Here is a 17,148-nt window from a genome sequence, read left to right as displayed (position 1 = left end):
CCATCTTTGTGGTCCTTAATGAGTCCCTCCTGCTGCTGTGTCACACGTTTCCATGCCGTCAGCTGCCCCGCCGCCTCACACGTTTTGGATCATTTCCTCCCACTGTATGGTCCCCCTTTCCCATTCCAGGCCCTAGACACACACGTCTGTAAACAAAGGCTTGTATTTCCACATGAGAGAAACCATTGCGACGTCTGTGTATCCGCGCCTGCCTTGTCTGACTTAACATCATGGAGATCCTCGTCCCACTTCCCTGTTATGCTTGGCTTCAAACTTTCTGCAGCTGGATTTGAACCCACTGTGGCATGCGCTGTTTTTTGTTTCTGTTTTTTTGTCTTTCCTAGAGTTTTCTTCGCTACCAGCACTCTGTGTTAGACAACGTGCTCATGTGTGATGCTGTCTCTAAGGGTCCTTGGGGTGGGTTGAGTAGGGATGGCCTTGCAGGTGCACAGAGTTGAATGCTTGGTCACCAGGGAGTGGCACTATTATGAGATGTGGCCTTTTTGGAGTGGGTGTGGCCTTGTGGGAGGACGTGTGGCACTGGGGGCGGGCTTTATGGTTTCAAATGCTCAAGCCATGCCCAGTGCGGCGGCATTCACTTTCTGTCACCTGCTAATCCAATGAGAAAACCATCAGTTCGCTCTCTAGTGCCGTGCGTACCTGCCTGGATGCTGCCATGCTCCCGCCTTGATGATAATGGACTGAGTGTCTGAACCTGTGAGCCAGCCCCAGTTAAATGTTGTTTAAGAGTGGCCTTGGTCATGGTGTCTCCCCTCACAGCATTAGAATAAATACTAAGACGGTCTTGTTGGAGTATGGCATGTCTGCTGTCACTTTGAAAAGGTGAGCTATCATCTCCAGAAACTGCTCCTGCTGCATCTGCCTTCTTCCCGCATGCCAGTCACCTGAGTGTTAGACCTGCGGCGTGTCAGGGAGCGTGTCACATCCCGGCGATGTTTTCACATCAGCACGTAAACAGTTAGGTGCTTCTCGGTGGTACTCTAAGGACATTTCCTATCTGGCTGAAGTTTGTATCTAAGCTCACTGCCTCTTCTTAGAGACCGCCAATGACGTCATCTAAATGGAAGCGCACACCAACATCCTGTTCGCGATGTGATCATGGTGGATCCTGATTGGCCCTTGTTCTTTCTGGTCCTTAGGTCAGTTGCTGATGAAACGTTATAAAAATGAGCAATTGTCAATCATGAGAATAAGTCTTTACTTTTGCAGATCATATATATATATATATATAATAAATATATATATATATATTTAATTAAAAATGCTTACTGAAGGGCTGGAGAGAAGGCTCAATGGTTAAGAGCACTGACTGCTCTTCCAGAGGTCCTGAGTTCAATTCCCAGCAACCACATGGTGGCTCACAACCCTCTGTAATGGGATCTGATGCCCTCTTCTGGTGTGTCTGAAGACAGCGACAGTGTACTTACATATATTAAATAAATAAATCTTTAAAAAACAATGCTTACTGAAAACTCACACTGGTAAGCAGTATAAGGAAGATAAGAGTGAGTGCTCTCTGGGAGCGAGCTGTGTGGCTTTCTTTTCTAGTCGCTTATGAACGTGACGGCCGCTCAGCGCTGCCAGCTAGAGCCATCCTCGTGTAGAAACACAGCCTCTAACAGCAACGCATCCCAATCTACACGTGGAACCCCAGCTTCACGGTGGGAGCCCCAACTACACTGCACCGGCTGTTGTTTCCCACAAGGTGCACAGGAGAAATGACCTGTAGGATCCATGGGCTAAGATAGCTACGTGCTAGACAAAGTTGTCATCTCCTGGGTTTTGATTTGAAGCTTACCATTTACTTTGAATGCTGTGATGGCGAATCCCTGTAGTCAACTAGAACTGCCTGGGAGGTGGGGCTCTGGGCAGGTCCATGGTGGGCTCTATTGGTCAGGGATAATTGAAATGGAAAGCTCCGCCCACTGTGGGTGGGCACTGAGCAAGGGAGAAAGACAGATGAGGACAAACATTCACGGCTCTCTTCTTCCTGACGGTGGAAGCCACAGAAGCAGCCGCTTAGAACTCCCGCTGTCTGTCCTACACTCCCCAGCAGAAAGTGCTTTCGTCATCATGTGTAGAGTAACATGGATACAAAAGTCCTTTCTCCTGCAAGTTACTTTTGTCGGGCATTTCACCGGAGCGAGGAGAAAAGTGGGTCAGACGAAGACTGTGACGCGGTTTGTACTGTAATGGTCTAAGCGTTTGACTACGCCTGGCTATTTCCCAAGTACTAAGTGGATGCCATTATTCAAGGGGAAAACGGGTAGGGACGCCTACCATCGTAGAAGTAGATTTCTTGTGTTGACTTCAGAAAGCTCAGGAGGCTGTCCGCCCTGCTGCTGGCGAGCTCAGTGTCTTCCTGGGCGGTGTCTGCGACTGAGCTCTCGGGATCCTCTTCTTCCTCTCCTCCCACATCGCCTTCCACCTCTGCCTCCTCGCTGCTCTCGGGCTCGTAGGTGAAGCTGGCCGCAGAGGCCCTGGCGGCTAAGCCTGCTTCTCTCTTCCTCCTCAGCCTCAGCTTTGCCCTCCACTTCCTTTTCTTATTTCTGCTCATGGCGGGGGCATCTGGATGTGGCGGGTGCGTTTTCTCTCGCTGTGTCTCTAGTTCCGTTTGCCTTACGGTAACGCCACCAAGGCTTTTAATACTCTTCTTTGACTTGTGTCGTCTAATTCTTCGTCGTTTCGGCTGGTCAGGAAGACCGGGGTCTGTTAAAAAATTCAAATATGGTGACTTTTAGGATGATAGAACCACGACAACCGCACTTAACTTAAATGCGTTTGCCATCGGGATTTTTATAGTTTTAGTAAAAAGGAGTTTGAACAATTGACTTCAGTGGTTCCTAACTTTACCTTAACTGACCACACCACCTAAACCTTAGTGTTAACTGCAATTCAAACAGGCACTCTATTCCTCCTGCCCTACAAAAAAAAAAAAAAAAAAAATACGCGTGGCCGTTACAATTGTGACATCTAGTGTATCTTTTTAGGGATGTAACTGTCGTTTTATTAGTGCAAGATTAATCCCCCACGACCCTGGAATAAAAACGTATGAACTTTTCTTATACTCTTCCTGAGATGGGGGGCTTCCTATCAAGCCCGGACAGGCTGGCTTTAAATCTGAGATCCTCTCGCTCCTGTGTCCGGCGCGTCTGTAGCTGTCTGCTTTCAGAGCGTGAGGAGTTTAATACTAATCAGGAATGGACATTCGCATCGGACTGCGGGAGCTGAGCAACCCGCCACAGAGACACATGGAACTAACTTAGGAGCAGCACAGCCCCACTGATGGATGGGGGGGGGAGTGGGGAAGGGACACTGCACTCAGGGTCAGGTGGGAGAATGGCCAGCTGCTGCCATGCAGAAGGCCTCACAGTGCACAGCTCTCTTCAGTGTGCATACGGGGACTGGGAAAGTATGACGGAATTCTGCACACCACCACACGCCCGCTTCACCCTTTGGCGGGCCACTTAGCACACAGGCCGAGGACGCAACCCGTTCTTCTCATCACAGGTGACTCATGCCCTGCGGGCCCAGCAACTGTAGAGCCTGTCACGGTACCTCGTGCTTTGGTTTCTCGACAATTCTAATTTTAGGAAATTCTTGTTTGAGATTTCTGAGCTGTCCACCCTCAAGAAACCAAGATTAATAAAGAGCTGCCTACTGACCCGACAGGGAAAGCACCCAGCAGGGCGTCATTTCTCTGTTTGGACAGCTAATCAACTCCCGGGAGGTGCTGAAGCGGTCACAGGAGGCTGCATCACCGTTGAATCACATGGCATATGTCTCCTAGTGAGCTGCAGGCCTTGCCTCTCACCTGACGTGGACCACCCCTCAGCTCTGCGTCCTTGTTGGATTAGACGCTGTGTTGTGGGAGTGGTGAGCAACTCCCCTGCTATTTTGGAATGAGAGTTCACAGTTTTCTCCTGTACTTAGCAACTGTTTCTATGAAACCCACTGCTACCTCGAACTTGACGTGAGGCCAAGACTACTCCTCGGGAAGTCATGATATTAGATTATGGTCTAGCTCACACACTGCTTTCCTTAGCCACTGGTAGATCTTTCAGTAGAGCACATCTTTCCATCTCATTTGCAAGTATGAGTCGATATGAGGAACCCGCTAAGTGTGGCTGGCGGATCAATGTTGACTCCGAGTGTCTTTGAATCCCTGACAATGAAGTGGTCTATTAAACATTCATGTCCCCAAAGTGACGACTGTTTAAGGAACTGTTTATCTCAGGTTCGCCACATGATGGAAAAGTGTTCCTTCTGGCGTCTTAAAAATGTTTAATGTCATTAATTTGGAGAACAGAGTCCATCCATATTTTATGATCTCAGAGGAGGGCCATTTGGGAGCTGGCGTGACAGGGGCCCTGGGTGTGTGGGGTCCTGATTGCTCACTAAGGAGGGTGACTGGAGGCTGCATCCTCAGTTCTCTCCAGGATCTTTGTGGGTGCCTCCTCCCTGGAAGCCACCTTCAGGACGGCACTAATTGCCGGCTTGGTTCTCTGTGGGTTATTTCTTTTGCAAGTGGTCACACCATAATATGGAAGGCTGTTGTTAAGAATGGTTACAATATCGATCTGCTACCTTAAAGGCTCAAAGTATTAATTTTAAAAGGTGGCAGGAGCAAAACAGCTCTCGAACGGTGCATTTATGACCCGTTTCTGGATAAATGCGTGCGTGTGCTATTGAACAGGGAAGATTAAAGAAGTCACCGTTAGCCCAGACCTGGGAAGTGTGCTCTGGTCACATGGGTGACGTGAGGCAGGCTGCTCATGCTCGGCTGTGCCCGTCTGACCTCCATGCTGAGGCGACTAAACATATGTGGCTTTATAATGAGGAAACCTTAGCTTAATCTTGAACTTAGGACATCGCAAAAAGTCTAGGCGGCCACTAAGTGCTTCTTAAAGGTATCTGTTAACCATGTCAAGAAGAAAGAAAGTCAGTAGTGAGCATTGATGTCATGTGGGTCTAGGGACACAAGACTGTGGTCAGGGATATAGCTCAGTGCTGAATTATTTGCCTAATAAAAGGAGACTCTGGGCTGTCATCAGTACTGAGAAATAAAATGAATAACATATATATATATGTGTGTGTGTTTGTGTGTATACACATGCACACATACACACATACATACATGCACACATACATACACACACATACACATACGCACCCGCATATACACATACACACTCACATATACACACATGCACACACTCATAACATATACACATGCACATGCTCATACATATACATATGCACCCACTCACAAATACACACATGCACACACATACACACACTCACACATACACATGTCCACATATATATACATGCACATATACATGTACACATACACATGTCCACATATATACACATGCACATATACATGTACACACATATACACACATGCACACACATACATGTACACATATACACATGCATGTACACACATATACACATACATGTAAACATGTTCACACATACACATATGCATACATAGGGCTATTTCTATACTGGGTATGGTATGAATCTCTATAATCCCAGCACTTGATAAACTTAGGCAGGAGAACGGGTAATATTCTAGAATTCTGGGTCAATATGAGATGGTAAGATCTGACCTCAAAGTAAATATAAATAAATAACACAAGCAAGCGATCAAAGAGCAAACTAAAGAGAATTAGAAGGAAAGCAAATACAGGGAGAGCAAATAGAGGAAAAAAATCAATTATGACATTTTAAAGAAAGACCTGGACTGACTGTTGGTGAGATGAGTCAAGAAGAGAAGGGAGATGTCACAGCTGCCAGCATTAGGAAAGTAGCAGAGGACGCTTTGAGCGACGCCATACAGCAGGCTAGGCTCTCTGCAAGAAAGAGAGTTCAGAGAGAAACTTGCCAATTCACCAAATAGATGGAGAAATAGAAAACTTTAATTGTTCCATATTCTTCTTGAAGATTAAAGGGGCGGTGATCGAGAGACGGCTCAATGGCTAAGAGCACTAACTGTTCCTCCAGAGGACCCAGGATTCAGCTCCCAGTGCCCACATGGTAGCCCACAACTGTCTGTAACTCCAGTTTCGGGGCCTCCAGCATCCTCTTCTGTCCTCCACAGGCACTGCACGCAAGTGTTGCACACGTGAAAGCAAAACATCCTTATACATAAAATAAAAAATAAAGAAGAATGCCGACTCTAGGGTCACCTGTGAATTGTACTGCAGACTTAGAGAAAACCCCAAAACCCATGTACCCCTTGCATAAGCATTACTAACCAAAGACAGGGTATCCACAGCTTGCTTGTTCTTCAGTCTGAAACCTGACGAGGATGTTGCAAGGGGAGTATCTTGGTGACTTTTCTAATGGTGTGATAGGATACTGTGACCAAGGCAACTTACAAGGAATGCTTTTGATCTGGGGCTCACGGTTCCAGAGGGTTAAAGTGCACAGCATCAGGGAGGGGAACATGGCATCAGGCAGGCAGGCAGGCAGGGCACTGGAGCAATAGCTGAGAGCTCACAGCTTGAGACGCAATCACAAGGCAGAGAGGGCTACCTGGGAACTGAGTGGGCTTTCTTGAAATCTTTCCCATTCCCCAAAGTAAGAACCTCCTCCAACAAGGCCACACCTCCTAATCCTTTCCAAACAGTTCCACCAACTTGGGACCAAGTATTCAAACATATGAGTCTGTGAGAGTTGATCTCATTCAAGCCACCACAGCAGGGGAGAACAGGGCTCTCACGAGTACTGCTAAGAAACTTTAATGGGATCTTAATAACATTAATAAGAATATCGCCGTGATAGAAAATATTTGACGAATTTTGATGCTACTATATGACAAGGTCTTTGATCTAATTAAAATCAAGGAAAACTCAGAACATAAGGGTTACCTACAATACCTCTGCTACTGCCATATGCCATGCTAATGTGTTAAAAGAAAACCTCTCAAATTAGGTAGAAATGATGAAACCACGCCATTTGCTAGTGGGTTGGCTCTCTCTCAGGCCCCAGGCAGAAAGAAGGCCAAACAGGGACTGCGTGAGAATCACGCTGCTGCATATGAAGGAAATCTGAAAGTGTGAAGACAAGCTCTTTACTAACAGGTTAGGGCCGAGATGAGCGTGACGGACGTAGCTCATTATGAGAGACAGTGAGCTTACTGCTGCGCCCCTCCACGGATCCCATGACCCCACTCAAAGGTCTAGGACCAGGATCAAGGCGTTTTCCAGGTCGGCAGAATCAAGGTCAGGGTCCTTAAAGGGTGTGAGAGGACATGATGGGGGGAGACTTTAGGAGTGACGCACTGCACCTTGGCTTCTGCACTGTCCCCGGGTTCCATAGGATTGCTCCATAGATTTCATGTGCCAGGGGAGGCTGAGGAAGTGGGGAGCCCTCTGTGGGGCCCAGTGATGTGACCTTACCTTTTACATATGCTGTGGCTCTGCACCCTAAGTTCCTAGAATCCCCCAGGTTTGAAGAACACAACATAGTGTATAAATATATGACACATAGATCCATACAGGAAAAATGTAGCCTTTGTCTTATTTAAAACACATGCCACACACACACACACACACACACACACACACACACACACACACGTACACTGACACACCAGAAGAGGGCATCGGATCCCTTTACAGATGGTTGTGAGCCACCATGTGGTTGCTGGGAATTGAACTCAGGACCTCTGGAAGAGCAGTCAGTGCTCTTAACCGCTGAGCCATCTCTCCAGCCTCTGCTTGGCCAAAACTGTAGTCCCTCTGCCCACCCTCCCTCGGAGTCCACCTGCTTATCTGAATTCCAGCCCAAGTAAGGCCTCTGCTAGGCCGAGTTGGCCATAAAGCCCACCTCATGCTCCTCACCTTGCATATCTGATCAGCCTTTCTACAAGTCCAGGGCGAGGTCTGCTCACTTGTGTTCCCTCAGCAAGAATCCAGTCAGGTTCGTTTGGCAGGAATCCTCATCCTGGATGTTTTCTTAGTGGCACATGCCCACATTCTCCGCCCAACCCCTAATCTCTAGGTCTAAATCCTCACTTGTTCATGACGTACCCGGGCTCCTGGGGTATGTCTCTGTACCTGTTAGGACGGCACTAAACACAAGTCCGCCAAAAGCAAGCACCATGCATGACTTTTTTTCTTTAATACTATGACATGACTCAAAGTTCCAACCTATGGCTTCCCCAAAAATCTCATCGGAGGAAGCTGACCATGATCGTGTTGTCAGATGAACCCAAGATAAGAATTATTACAAAAATAAGATGCCGAAGGATCATGACACAGTTCAATTTCAACTTAGTTTCTGGTGTAATTTTCCACCCCATACTACATATATATGTCTGTCTGGTATTATATGAAAAAAGGTTTTGTTTTCATAATCCTGTATATCCTAAATATTTCATTATAACTTTTGTCAGGGCCACTTTGCTTAGGGAGTCTAAGGGAAACTGAGTCACAGGTCTGATTCCTGGGGCAGTCAGGTTTCTATTGAAGAACTTAAGCAATGAGGAGTGTGCTCTCTGCATAAGGGAAATAGCTCAGGCTCTCACTTCTAAACAACAGGTCACGGGCGCCACGGTGGCCACAGAGGAAATCTGTGCTGATGGTCATGGCTGATGTCTGCATGGCACACTGGACTGAAAGTCCCCGCTCCTTGGGTTCCAGTGTGCGTAGGTCCATCTGCCTTCCCCACCTCTCTGCTCCTGAGGCATTAATGGGCAAAACATCGCTGCTCCCGTAGTCCTCGGCAAATTCTCAGGTCCAGTTGAACTCATGAACTCTGGTCCACAGACCAGAGCCTTGGGCTTTCATCAGGAACTCCCTCTCTCCCTTGACGCTCCAACAGCCCCAGCAAGCAAACCAAGGGCATCACTGGTTCTCTCACACTCTTCCCTCCAGTGTGGTCTCCCATTAGCTCTGAAAGGTCTGGATGGTGCCACCCTTTTGCAACAGGGAATTGTCCTCGTGGGTGCCACTGGCTGCGAGTAAGTGAGTGTGTACCTCAAGTGTGGCTTGTGTGGCAGGAGGACCAACTTGTAGATCTCACTTTTCCTAATCAAGTACAAGAGCCATGTGTGGCCAGAGGCAGCTCTGTGAGGCAGGACTATGGGCAGAACCGTAAGACGTGTGCTCTGGGGCGTTAGCTACAGTTTTTGGCAGAGATGAAAGGGGGGCATTAGAAAGACGACTGACTGCATCATCCATTAAGAATAACTTTCACCAGATAGTCTAAGACAGTGCAGGTTTTAAAAGCATGTGGGAAGGAGTCAAGTGTACCTCTTATTTCTGTGTCCCTCTAACACTATCACCACTACCACCGCTGCTGCCACCACCAGCACCACCACCACCAGCACCACCACCACCAGCACCACCACCACCACCAATTTAGAGGAGAGGTGTGGTCTCCGACAGAGCATCTTGGTTGTGGTAGAGGCTGTTCTTCACTTCTTGGCACAAGGTGTGTAAAGGAAAGTATCAGGGTGAGTTAGTATGACATCCCGTCCCCCAGTAACCCCCATACACAAGGCCCCATCTCCTGCCTTTCTCCACCTCCCAATAACATGATGATACGATGAACTCATCAAAGGATTAATCTGTGGATTAGCTTTGAGCCCTGTCTCTGGCCACCCCTTCACAGACATACCTAGAGATTTGCTTGGCTAATACGCTAGGTATTTCTTAATCCAACCAGGATGATGACACAAACCAGCCATCACACGAAATAAATCTCAGTTAATTCACAAACTGAAATGTGAGTTTCCAGTCCCACCGAGCCAGCATTGGGGCAGTGAAAATAACCAGTGCAGACAGGACCCTGGACAGGAAACCTGGGGTGAGAGTCCCCAGGGCTGTGGCCACAGAGGAAAGGAAATTATAACCCACCCTACTTAACTACAGGCCTCCAAAGCATGGTTAATGGTACACTTCTTTTTTTGAAGTAATGATAGATTGAAATCCCTGCTCACTGCGTATCAGAGGTATCAGATACAGCCACAATAAAGAGCTTCCTGCTTTGTCCCACAGGGACCAGCAGTCTTCTCCTCAGTAGATGGTCCGAGTACAGTTTTCATTTCTGAACCCAGAGCCAGAAGCACTGCTCTTTGCTCCTTTCCTGTTCTTCACAGGGGAACTCCGTGATAAAGGCATAGCAACAGTGCCGACTTGTTCTAGAGTCCCGGGAGAGCTGCGGATGTTGTCTCAGGCATGCTCCTGATTCTATGTGAGTTTGTCTGGAAGTGTTCTGCTATCAGAACTCACTTGGTCCAGTCTGCACCGGGTGACAGTCTCATCTTCTAAGCTTCCACTTCAGCAGTTCTCCGGTGAGCCTCCTTCCCTAGTGCCTCTCAATGACGGAGGTCTTTGTGCAGGCCTGGGCATCTTTCCTTTGAACTGTTATGAACGATGAGCTGTCTTTTGTTCCAGGGTAGAGACCCAAAGACCACTCAGCTCCACTGAAGTCTTAATTGAATCTGCACTAAGCCTGCTGGTGCTTGCCTGGAGAGAAATGCTTCTCACAGAGTGGCCAGGAATGCATTTTGCTGGGATCTTTTAAAGGCAAAGAACAGAAAAACTACTGCTGGTTGGCAGCTGCAGGGGGAGTAAAGCAAGCAAGCAGTTTAACAGAAGCTAAACGCATGCAGCTAGCTGGAGCATGTCTTTTTCTTTTTTTGAAAATAGAATCTTTTCACAGTGGGCATGGTGGTGCATGCCTTTAATCCCATCCTGCCGGAGGCAGAGCACTCTGCATCTGCTCCCAGCTGCTGCTAGAAGAAGCCTTTCTGATGATGACTGGATAAGGCACTGATCTGAGTGTAGTAGAATATCCTTAAGAATAATTTTAGGGATTGTTTTTCCATTTGTGTTTATCCTAGGTTTCATCTAGTCTCTGGTTCTTGGTCACCCAAACAGTGTCAGGAATGGGTTCCATCTCATGGAGTGGGCTTAAGTCAAGCCAGACAATAGCTGGCTACTCCTACAAGTTCTGCACCACCATTGCTCTAGCATATTTTGTAGGCAGGACAGATTATATGCCAAAGGTTTTGTGGTTAGATTAGTGTCTACATTTCTCATTCGGTAGCCAAGGAGTATTTTCCTGCACCAAAGAGACAAAGGGGTGAAGGTTCCATATAGGCACCAGCTCGACTTCTCCATGCTCAATGAGTTGTGTGGACGTTGTCTCCAGCAATGAGGCTCCATTGTCAGTCTGCAGAGAGTAGCCCATTGTCTTAGTGTCAGTCTGCCTGCCCCCCATGGCAATACTCAATTGAACACAACTCAGTTCTGGTATGGAAGCCTCAGCCATTTGAAATTCCTTTCTTGGGAATCCTGTTTAGATCTACACACCATTTTAAAATTGGATTATTTGAGTTTTTGATGTCTTATTTGGTGGAGTCTAGATTTTTTAAAGTATGTCCTAATAATTTCTGGATTTTCTTGGTGTCTGTTGCTACATCTTTCTTTTCATTTCTGATTTTGTTAACTTGAATATTCTCTTTCCATCCTTTAGTTAGTTTGGATAAAAGTTTGTCTATTGTGAACACATTGACCCAGGAGACAACTTTCTGAGCAGAATACCGATAGTGTAAGCACTAAGATCAACAATTAATAAATGGAACCTGGGGAAACTGAAAAGCTTCTGTAAGGCAAAGGACACCTATAGAATGGGAAAAGATTTTTACCAACTCCACATTTGATAGAGATTGGTATCCAAAGTATATAAAGAACAGAACATCTAAGAAATCAATAATTTTCTCAATAGGTACCAATTACCAAAGTCAAAATCAAGATAAGATAAACAATTTATAATTTCTAGTGAAATAGAAGCATTAAAAGCTTCCCAACCAAAATTGGTTCATGGCTTTGACACAGAATTGTATCAGACTTTCAAAGAACAGTTAATGTCAATACTCCTCAAATTATTCCACAAAACAGAAACAGAAGGAATGCTGCCAAATTCATTTTATGAGGCCACAGTTACCCTGATCCCCAAACCACACAAAGACTTAAGAAAGAGGATTACAGACCAATCTCCTTTATGAGCATAGTTACAAACATACACAATAAAATACTTGCTAACCAAATCAAAGAACATGTCAGAAAGATCATCTACTATGATCAAGTACGCTTCATCCCAGAGATTTGGGGATAGTTCAACATATGAAAATCAGAAAATGTAATCCACTGTGTAAAAAAACTGAAAGAAAAAACCATCATCATCTCATCAAATGCAGAAAAGGCCCTTGACAAAATCCAACTCCTCTTCATGATAAAATTCTGGAGACATTAGACATTCAAGGAAAATACCTAATTATAGTAAAGGCAATTTACAACAAGTCTATAGGGAAGATCAAATTAAATGGAGAGAAACTCGAAGCAATTCCACTAAAATCAGGAACAAGGCAAGGTTGTTCATATCTATTCAACATAGGACCTGAAGTGTTAGCTAAAGCAATAAGACAACTGAAGGGGATCAAGGGGATACACATTGGAAAGGAAGAAATCAAAGTATCATTATTTGCAGATGATATAATTATTGATTTATGTTGGGCATAGGTGCCACAGTAAAAAAAGGAAGGTCACCAAGATGCTATAGCCTTTATTTTCCAAAAAAGTAGAGGGATACAGATTCTCGGGAAAGACCGATACCCAGCTATCTCACTCCAGCTACTTCATTCAAACATCATACAAGGTTAATTGGGGCTGGGAAAGTTTTAGCTACCAAAATTATCTTGCCCTTTGCTGCTCATGAGAGCAGACAACCCACACAGATCTCAGTCCCTTTCGACCATGACTAGCTGTAATGGAAAAGAACTCCATGTTTGCCAGGAGTGTCTTAGGACCAAGATCAGTGTAGCTGCAAGCTCTCATGTAGCACCAAATGCAGACCTTACAGAGAGGCAACGTTTTTGTTTTTTAAGAGGTGATATTTTCTTTTTAAGGTACAAACTGTCTCAAAACAATCTTCTAGCCTCTAATTATTGATGCAAAGGTGTTGTTGAAACAAACATTTTATTTAAAGTCAGACACAAAGTCATTCACTTAAAGTCATATGCATTCACTTTAAGTCAGACATAAAAGGCTCCACTATACATCTCATTACACAGGATAGTATAGTATACATAAGTGACCCTAAAAATTCTAGGTTTCTTTTATCCACACTAGATCTGGCATCATGGGTCTCATGGCATCTGTGGGATATTTTCATCTCAGTCAGCAAAGCATCTCACCCCCTTAGCTCCATCCCATATCACACTGCTGATGGCTTCTCTCTGAGGCTGGCAACAATCTCTCTACCCATCTAGTTCCCAAGGCAGGTTGCCACCATGCCAGACATACATGTCCCAATTCCGTGGCGGCCCAGTGTCCTGCCACCACACACTCTCTTGAACTCTGATCCAATTGATAAGATATGATTTGCTATCTAGACCTACAAAGTCCTGTACACATCCATTCCTTAAGAATATTCATAACAACATGTAAATGTGCAGAGAGTAATCTTAACATCGACCTCCATGTTCTCTTGGCTGCTACCTCTCTAGCTCCAGTCTCCTCCTCCTCTCTAAAACTTTTCTCCTGCCAATCCTTCCTTCTCATCCAATGACAGGCTTCGTTCTATCTTGTACCTGCTTTCACCTGCATAATGACATCATCCTATATCCTACAGCTGAAAAACACTTGCAGTGAAGTGGCTGGATGCAAGATTAACTCAGAACAAACCAAGCCAAACCAAACCAAACCAAACCAAACCAAACCAAACCAAACCAAACCAAACCAAACCAAACCAGTAGTCCTCCTATATACGAATGACAAATGGGTTGAAAAAGAAATCAGGGAAATAACACCTTTCACAATAGACTCAAACTGAAATAGATTTCAGAAGATGAAGAGATCTCCCATGCTCTTGGGTCGGCAGGATTAACATAGTAAAAATGGCCATCCTACCAAAAGCAATCTACAAATTCAATGCAATCCCCATCAAAATTCCAGCACAACTCTTTACAGACTTTGAAAGGACGATTCTCAACTTCATGTGGAGTAATAAAGAAACCTATTATAGCTAAAAACAATCCTGTACAGTGAAAGAACTTCTGGAGGGATCACCAACCCTGATTCCAGGTTGTGCTACAGAGCTGTGGTAATAAAACACACATGGTACTAGCATTAAAACAGGCACAAAAACAGGCATTAAAAAATGAAACTGAATTGAAGATCCAGATGTAAATCTAAGCACATATGGACAACTGATTTTTGATGGAGAATTCAGAAATACACACTGGAAGACAGCGTCTTCAACCAATGGTGCTGGTCTAACTGGGTGCCTGCATGGAGAATACAAATAGACCCATATTTATCACCCTGCACAGAACCCAAGTCCAAGTGGATCCAAGGCCTCAACAGAAAACGAGATACACCAAAGCCGACAGAAGACAAAGTGGGGAACAGCCTTGACGGCTGGCACATTTGACACTGAGTTTCTAGGACAGGGTCGGGTTCTTCCCCACTGGACTTTTCATGGCTGGGGTAGCAAAGGTGGTAGTGGTGGTGGAGGTCAGTTTTAGGTTAAACCAAAGATGTCTCTAGCTGAGACAAGATGGAGAAACCTTCACCCTGTCTTGTCTCGTCACTGTGGGTAGGCAGGGCACTGGTTTTCCCAGTGGTTAGCGGGCACACACAGCTGGTCTCGCTTTATGTTTACAGAGATGCAGAACCCGGTGACACTCCCCGCTCTAGTTCTATGGTGCTCACGCTCATCCTTCCCCATTCCCCCATGAAATCTCCAGTTGCCTGAACAGAGATCGTAGGATCTCAACTGTTTCCTCCATTCTGAGCATCTAATGTTTACAGTGCTCTAACTAAAACCGGTGTGCCTATGTTTGACTTTTATAGAAACCCTTTCACCCAACTGTTAGGTCAGGTCCTAACACACTCTCATCATTCAGTGGAAGTTGTGATGGTTTGAATATGCTTGGCCCAGGGAGTGGCACTATTAGAAGGTGTGACCCTGTTGGAGTGGGCGTGGCCTTCTTGGAATAGGGTGGCTCTGTTGGAGTAGGTGTGGTCTTGTTGGTGTAGGTGTGGCCTTGTTGGAGTAGGTGTGTCATTGTGGGCATGGGCTTTAAGACCCTCATTCTGGCTGGGAGCCAGTCTTCTCCTAGTGGCCTCCAGATGAAGATGTAGAACTCTCAGTTCCTACTGCACCATGCCTGCCTGGATGCTGTCATGCTCCTGCCTTGATGGTGATGGACTGAACCTCTGAACCTGTGAGCCAGCCCTAATTAAATGCTGTCCTTATAAGAGTTGCCTTGGTCATGGTGTCTGTTCACCCTGACTAAGACAGAAGTCTTCAAAGCCACTCTGTGAGTCCTGGGTGGACTAATATTTGCAGAGCTTGTACCAGACGGTTGTACCTCTGTCCCGCTGAGGCTCTCTGTCCCTGCCGACTGCAAACCAGAGTTCATCCTCTCAGTACAACAACACATCAGGTTCTGTGGCAAACCAGTATTTCTGAAGGTTTTTTTGTTATAGCCATTTGTTTTATTTGCTTGTTTATACTTTACAGGTAAAACCTATAAAATTAATGATGTGCTAGCTAGAATGTAGAGATTTGCCTGTTAGTTTCATCATAAAATAAATGATTAGAAAATATTTATTATCACGAAAGAAGGATTATTTCGTAGAATTTGCAAAATTTTACATGACGGTTTCTCTCGGTAAAAAATAAGTTTTAGAATCTTTCCGCAAGTTCTAATTAAAACTGTTAAATACACAAGTGCCCCTCTCCAGTGTCCTTCTTGGCAAAGTTGGCTTTGAGGACGGGAAGTTGGGCCAGCAAACCTGTGGTAGCCAACGGTGGTTCCATTGCAATTCACACTTAAGGTCAGATGATTCTGTTCCTGCGCCAACCGATTGCCTTGCTTTGCTCACAGTGACAAGGTGATAAAAACATTCATCTAGTCTGAGCATGATCAGGCGAATGACACGGAAGAGAAACCACATTAATCAGATGCATGAAGACTGTTTAAAAACAGAGCAGGAGACAGGATAAAATAAACAGAGACAAAAGGCCTCATTTTATAAACTGCATCACAGAAATCGATTTTCATCCTTAAGCGCTTGCTTGCCTCAGTGACTGACGCTGCTCAGCTCCTGATGAGCAAGAGTGACTTTGGGAGGTCTCAAACCCAGCCCCGAAAGTGAGAGTGACCCACCGTGCCACCAGGCGAGTACAGAGGCCACTGCACTCCCAGCCTGTTACAGTGTGAATGCCAAATGTCCCCAACAGGGTCACGTTTAAACATTTTTTTTTTCTCTAGTTGGTGGTACTGTTTTGGGAAGTCATGGGGCTTTTGGTCTAAGGGATATGACTGGTGGAGGTATGCATGAGGGCAGGACTTTAAGAGTTAATCTGGCGTTTGGGGAGAGATCTCTGTCTCCTGGTTGGTGCCACGTGAGAAGCCTTCACTGCAAGCTTGCCCCACGCATTCTGACCCACTCCAGCCACCATACTTTCTCCACGATGGACTGTGTGCCCTCTAACTGTAAGCCAAAAGAAACTTCTCTTCTTTTAAATTCCAGTTATTTAGTTATGGTGACAAGAACGTCACTAATAAACTACCCACAGCCAGGATGTACAGGGGCGTCTGTGAGTTAATCTCCCTGGAGCTTCCAGAATTGCTGTGAGAGGCAACTGACCCCGGTTGAGGGTTTGGTAGCAGTTCTAGATGTAGGAGGAAGAACATATCTGGAAGAAGGGTGTCTCAACGTTCTTTATCATTTCTAAATATAGACCACATTAGAAGGCTCTGGTGAAAGGTGTGTATGTGAAATAAACCATAGAATATTATAAGAAGGGGGCACTAGGTAGAGTCAGTAAATAGGCACATTCACAGTGTCAGCTAGGGCCTAGGGGTGATGCTCAATGCAAGAGTGCATATCTAGACTGCTGAAGTCTTGTGTTTACACCCTAGTTCCTCACACTGCCCCCAGCGTTAACACAAGTGTCCTCGCCTTTTGACACAGTGTGTTCTATGCAACTCTGTCAGGTCTTGAACCTGAGATCCTCCTAACTTTGTTTTCTGGATGCTGCTGGGATTACAGGTACGTACCGCTGTGCCTGGCTTAGTTCTGTGTATAG

General features: G+C 45.6%; 1 protein-coding gene across 1 annotated transcript in view; it reads right to left on the bottom strand.

Moving 5' to 3' along the window:
* The window catches only part of Erich1 (glutamate rich 1), a 63,595-nt gene that overhangs the window by 3,994 nt on the left and 42,453 nt on the right, over window positions 1-17,148 (bottom strand). The window contains exon 4 of the mRNA XM_032918980.1: window positions 2,302-2,730. Coding sequence (XP_032774871.1) covers window positions 2,302-2,730 — 429 coding nt within the window. The remainder of the gene's footprint in view (window positions 1-2,301; window positions 2,731-17,148) is intronic.

Source organism: Rattus rattus, chromosome 13, assembly GCF_011064425.1.
Source record: "Rattus rattus isolate New Zealand chromosome 13, Rrattus_CSIRO_v1, whole genome shotgun sequence".
Taxonomy (NCBI): Eukaryota; Metazoa; Chordata; class Mammalia; order Rodentia; family Muridae; genus Rattus; species Rattus rattus.
Note: the sequence above shows the minus strand (reverse complement) of the source record. Positions and strands in the feature narration are given on the sequence as shown.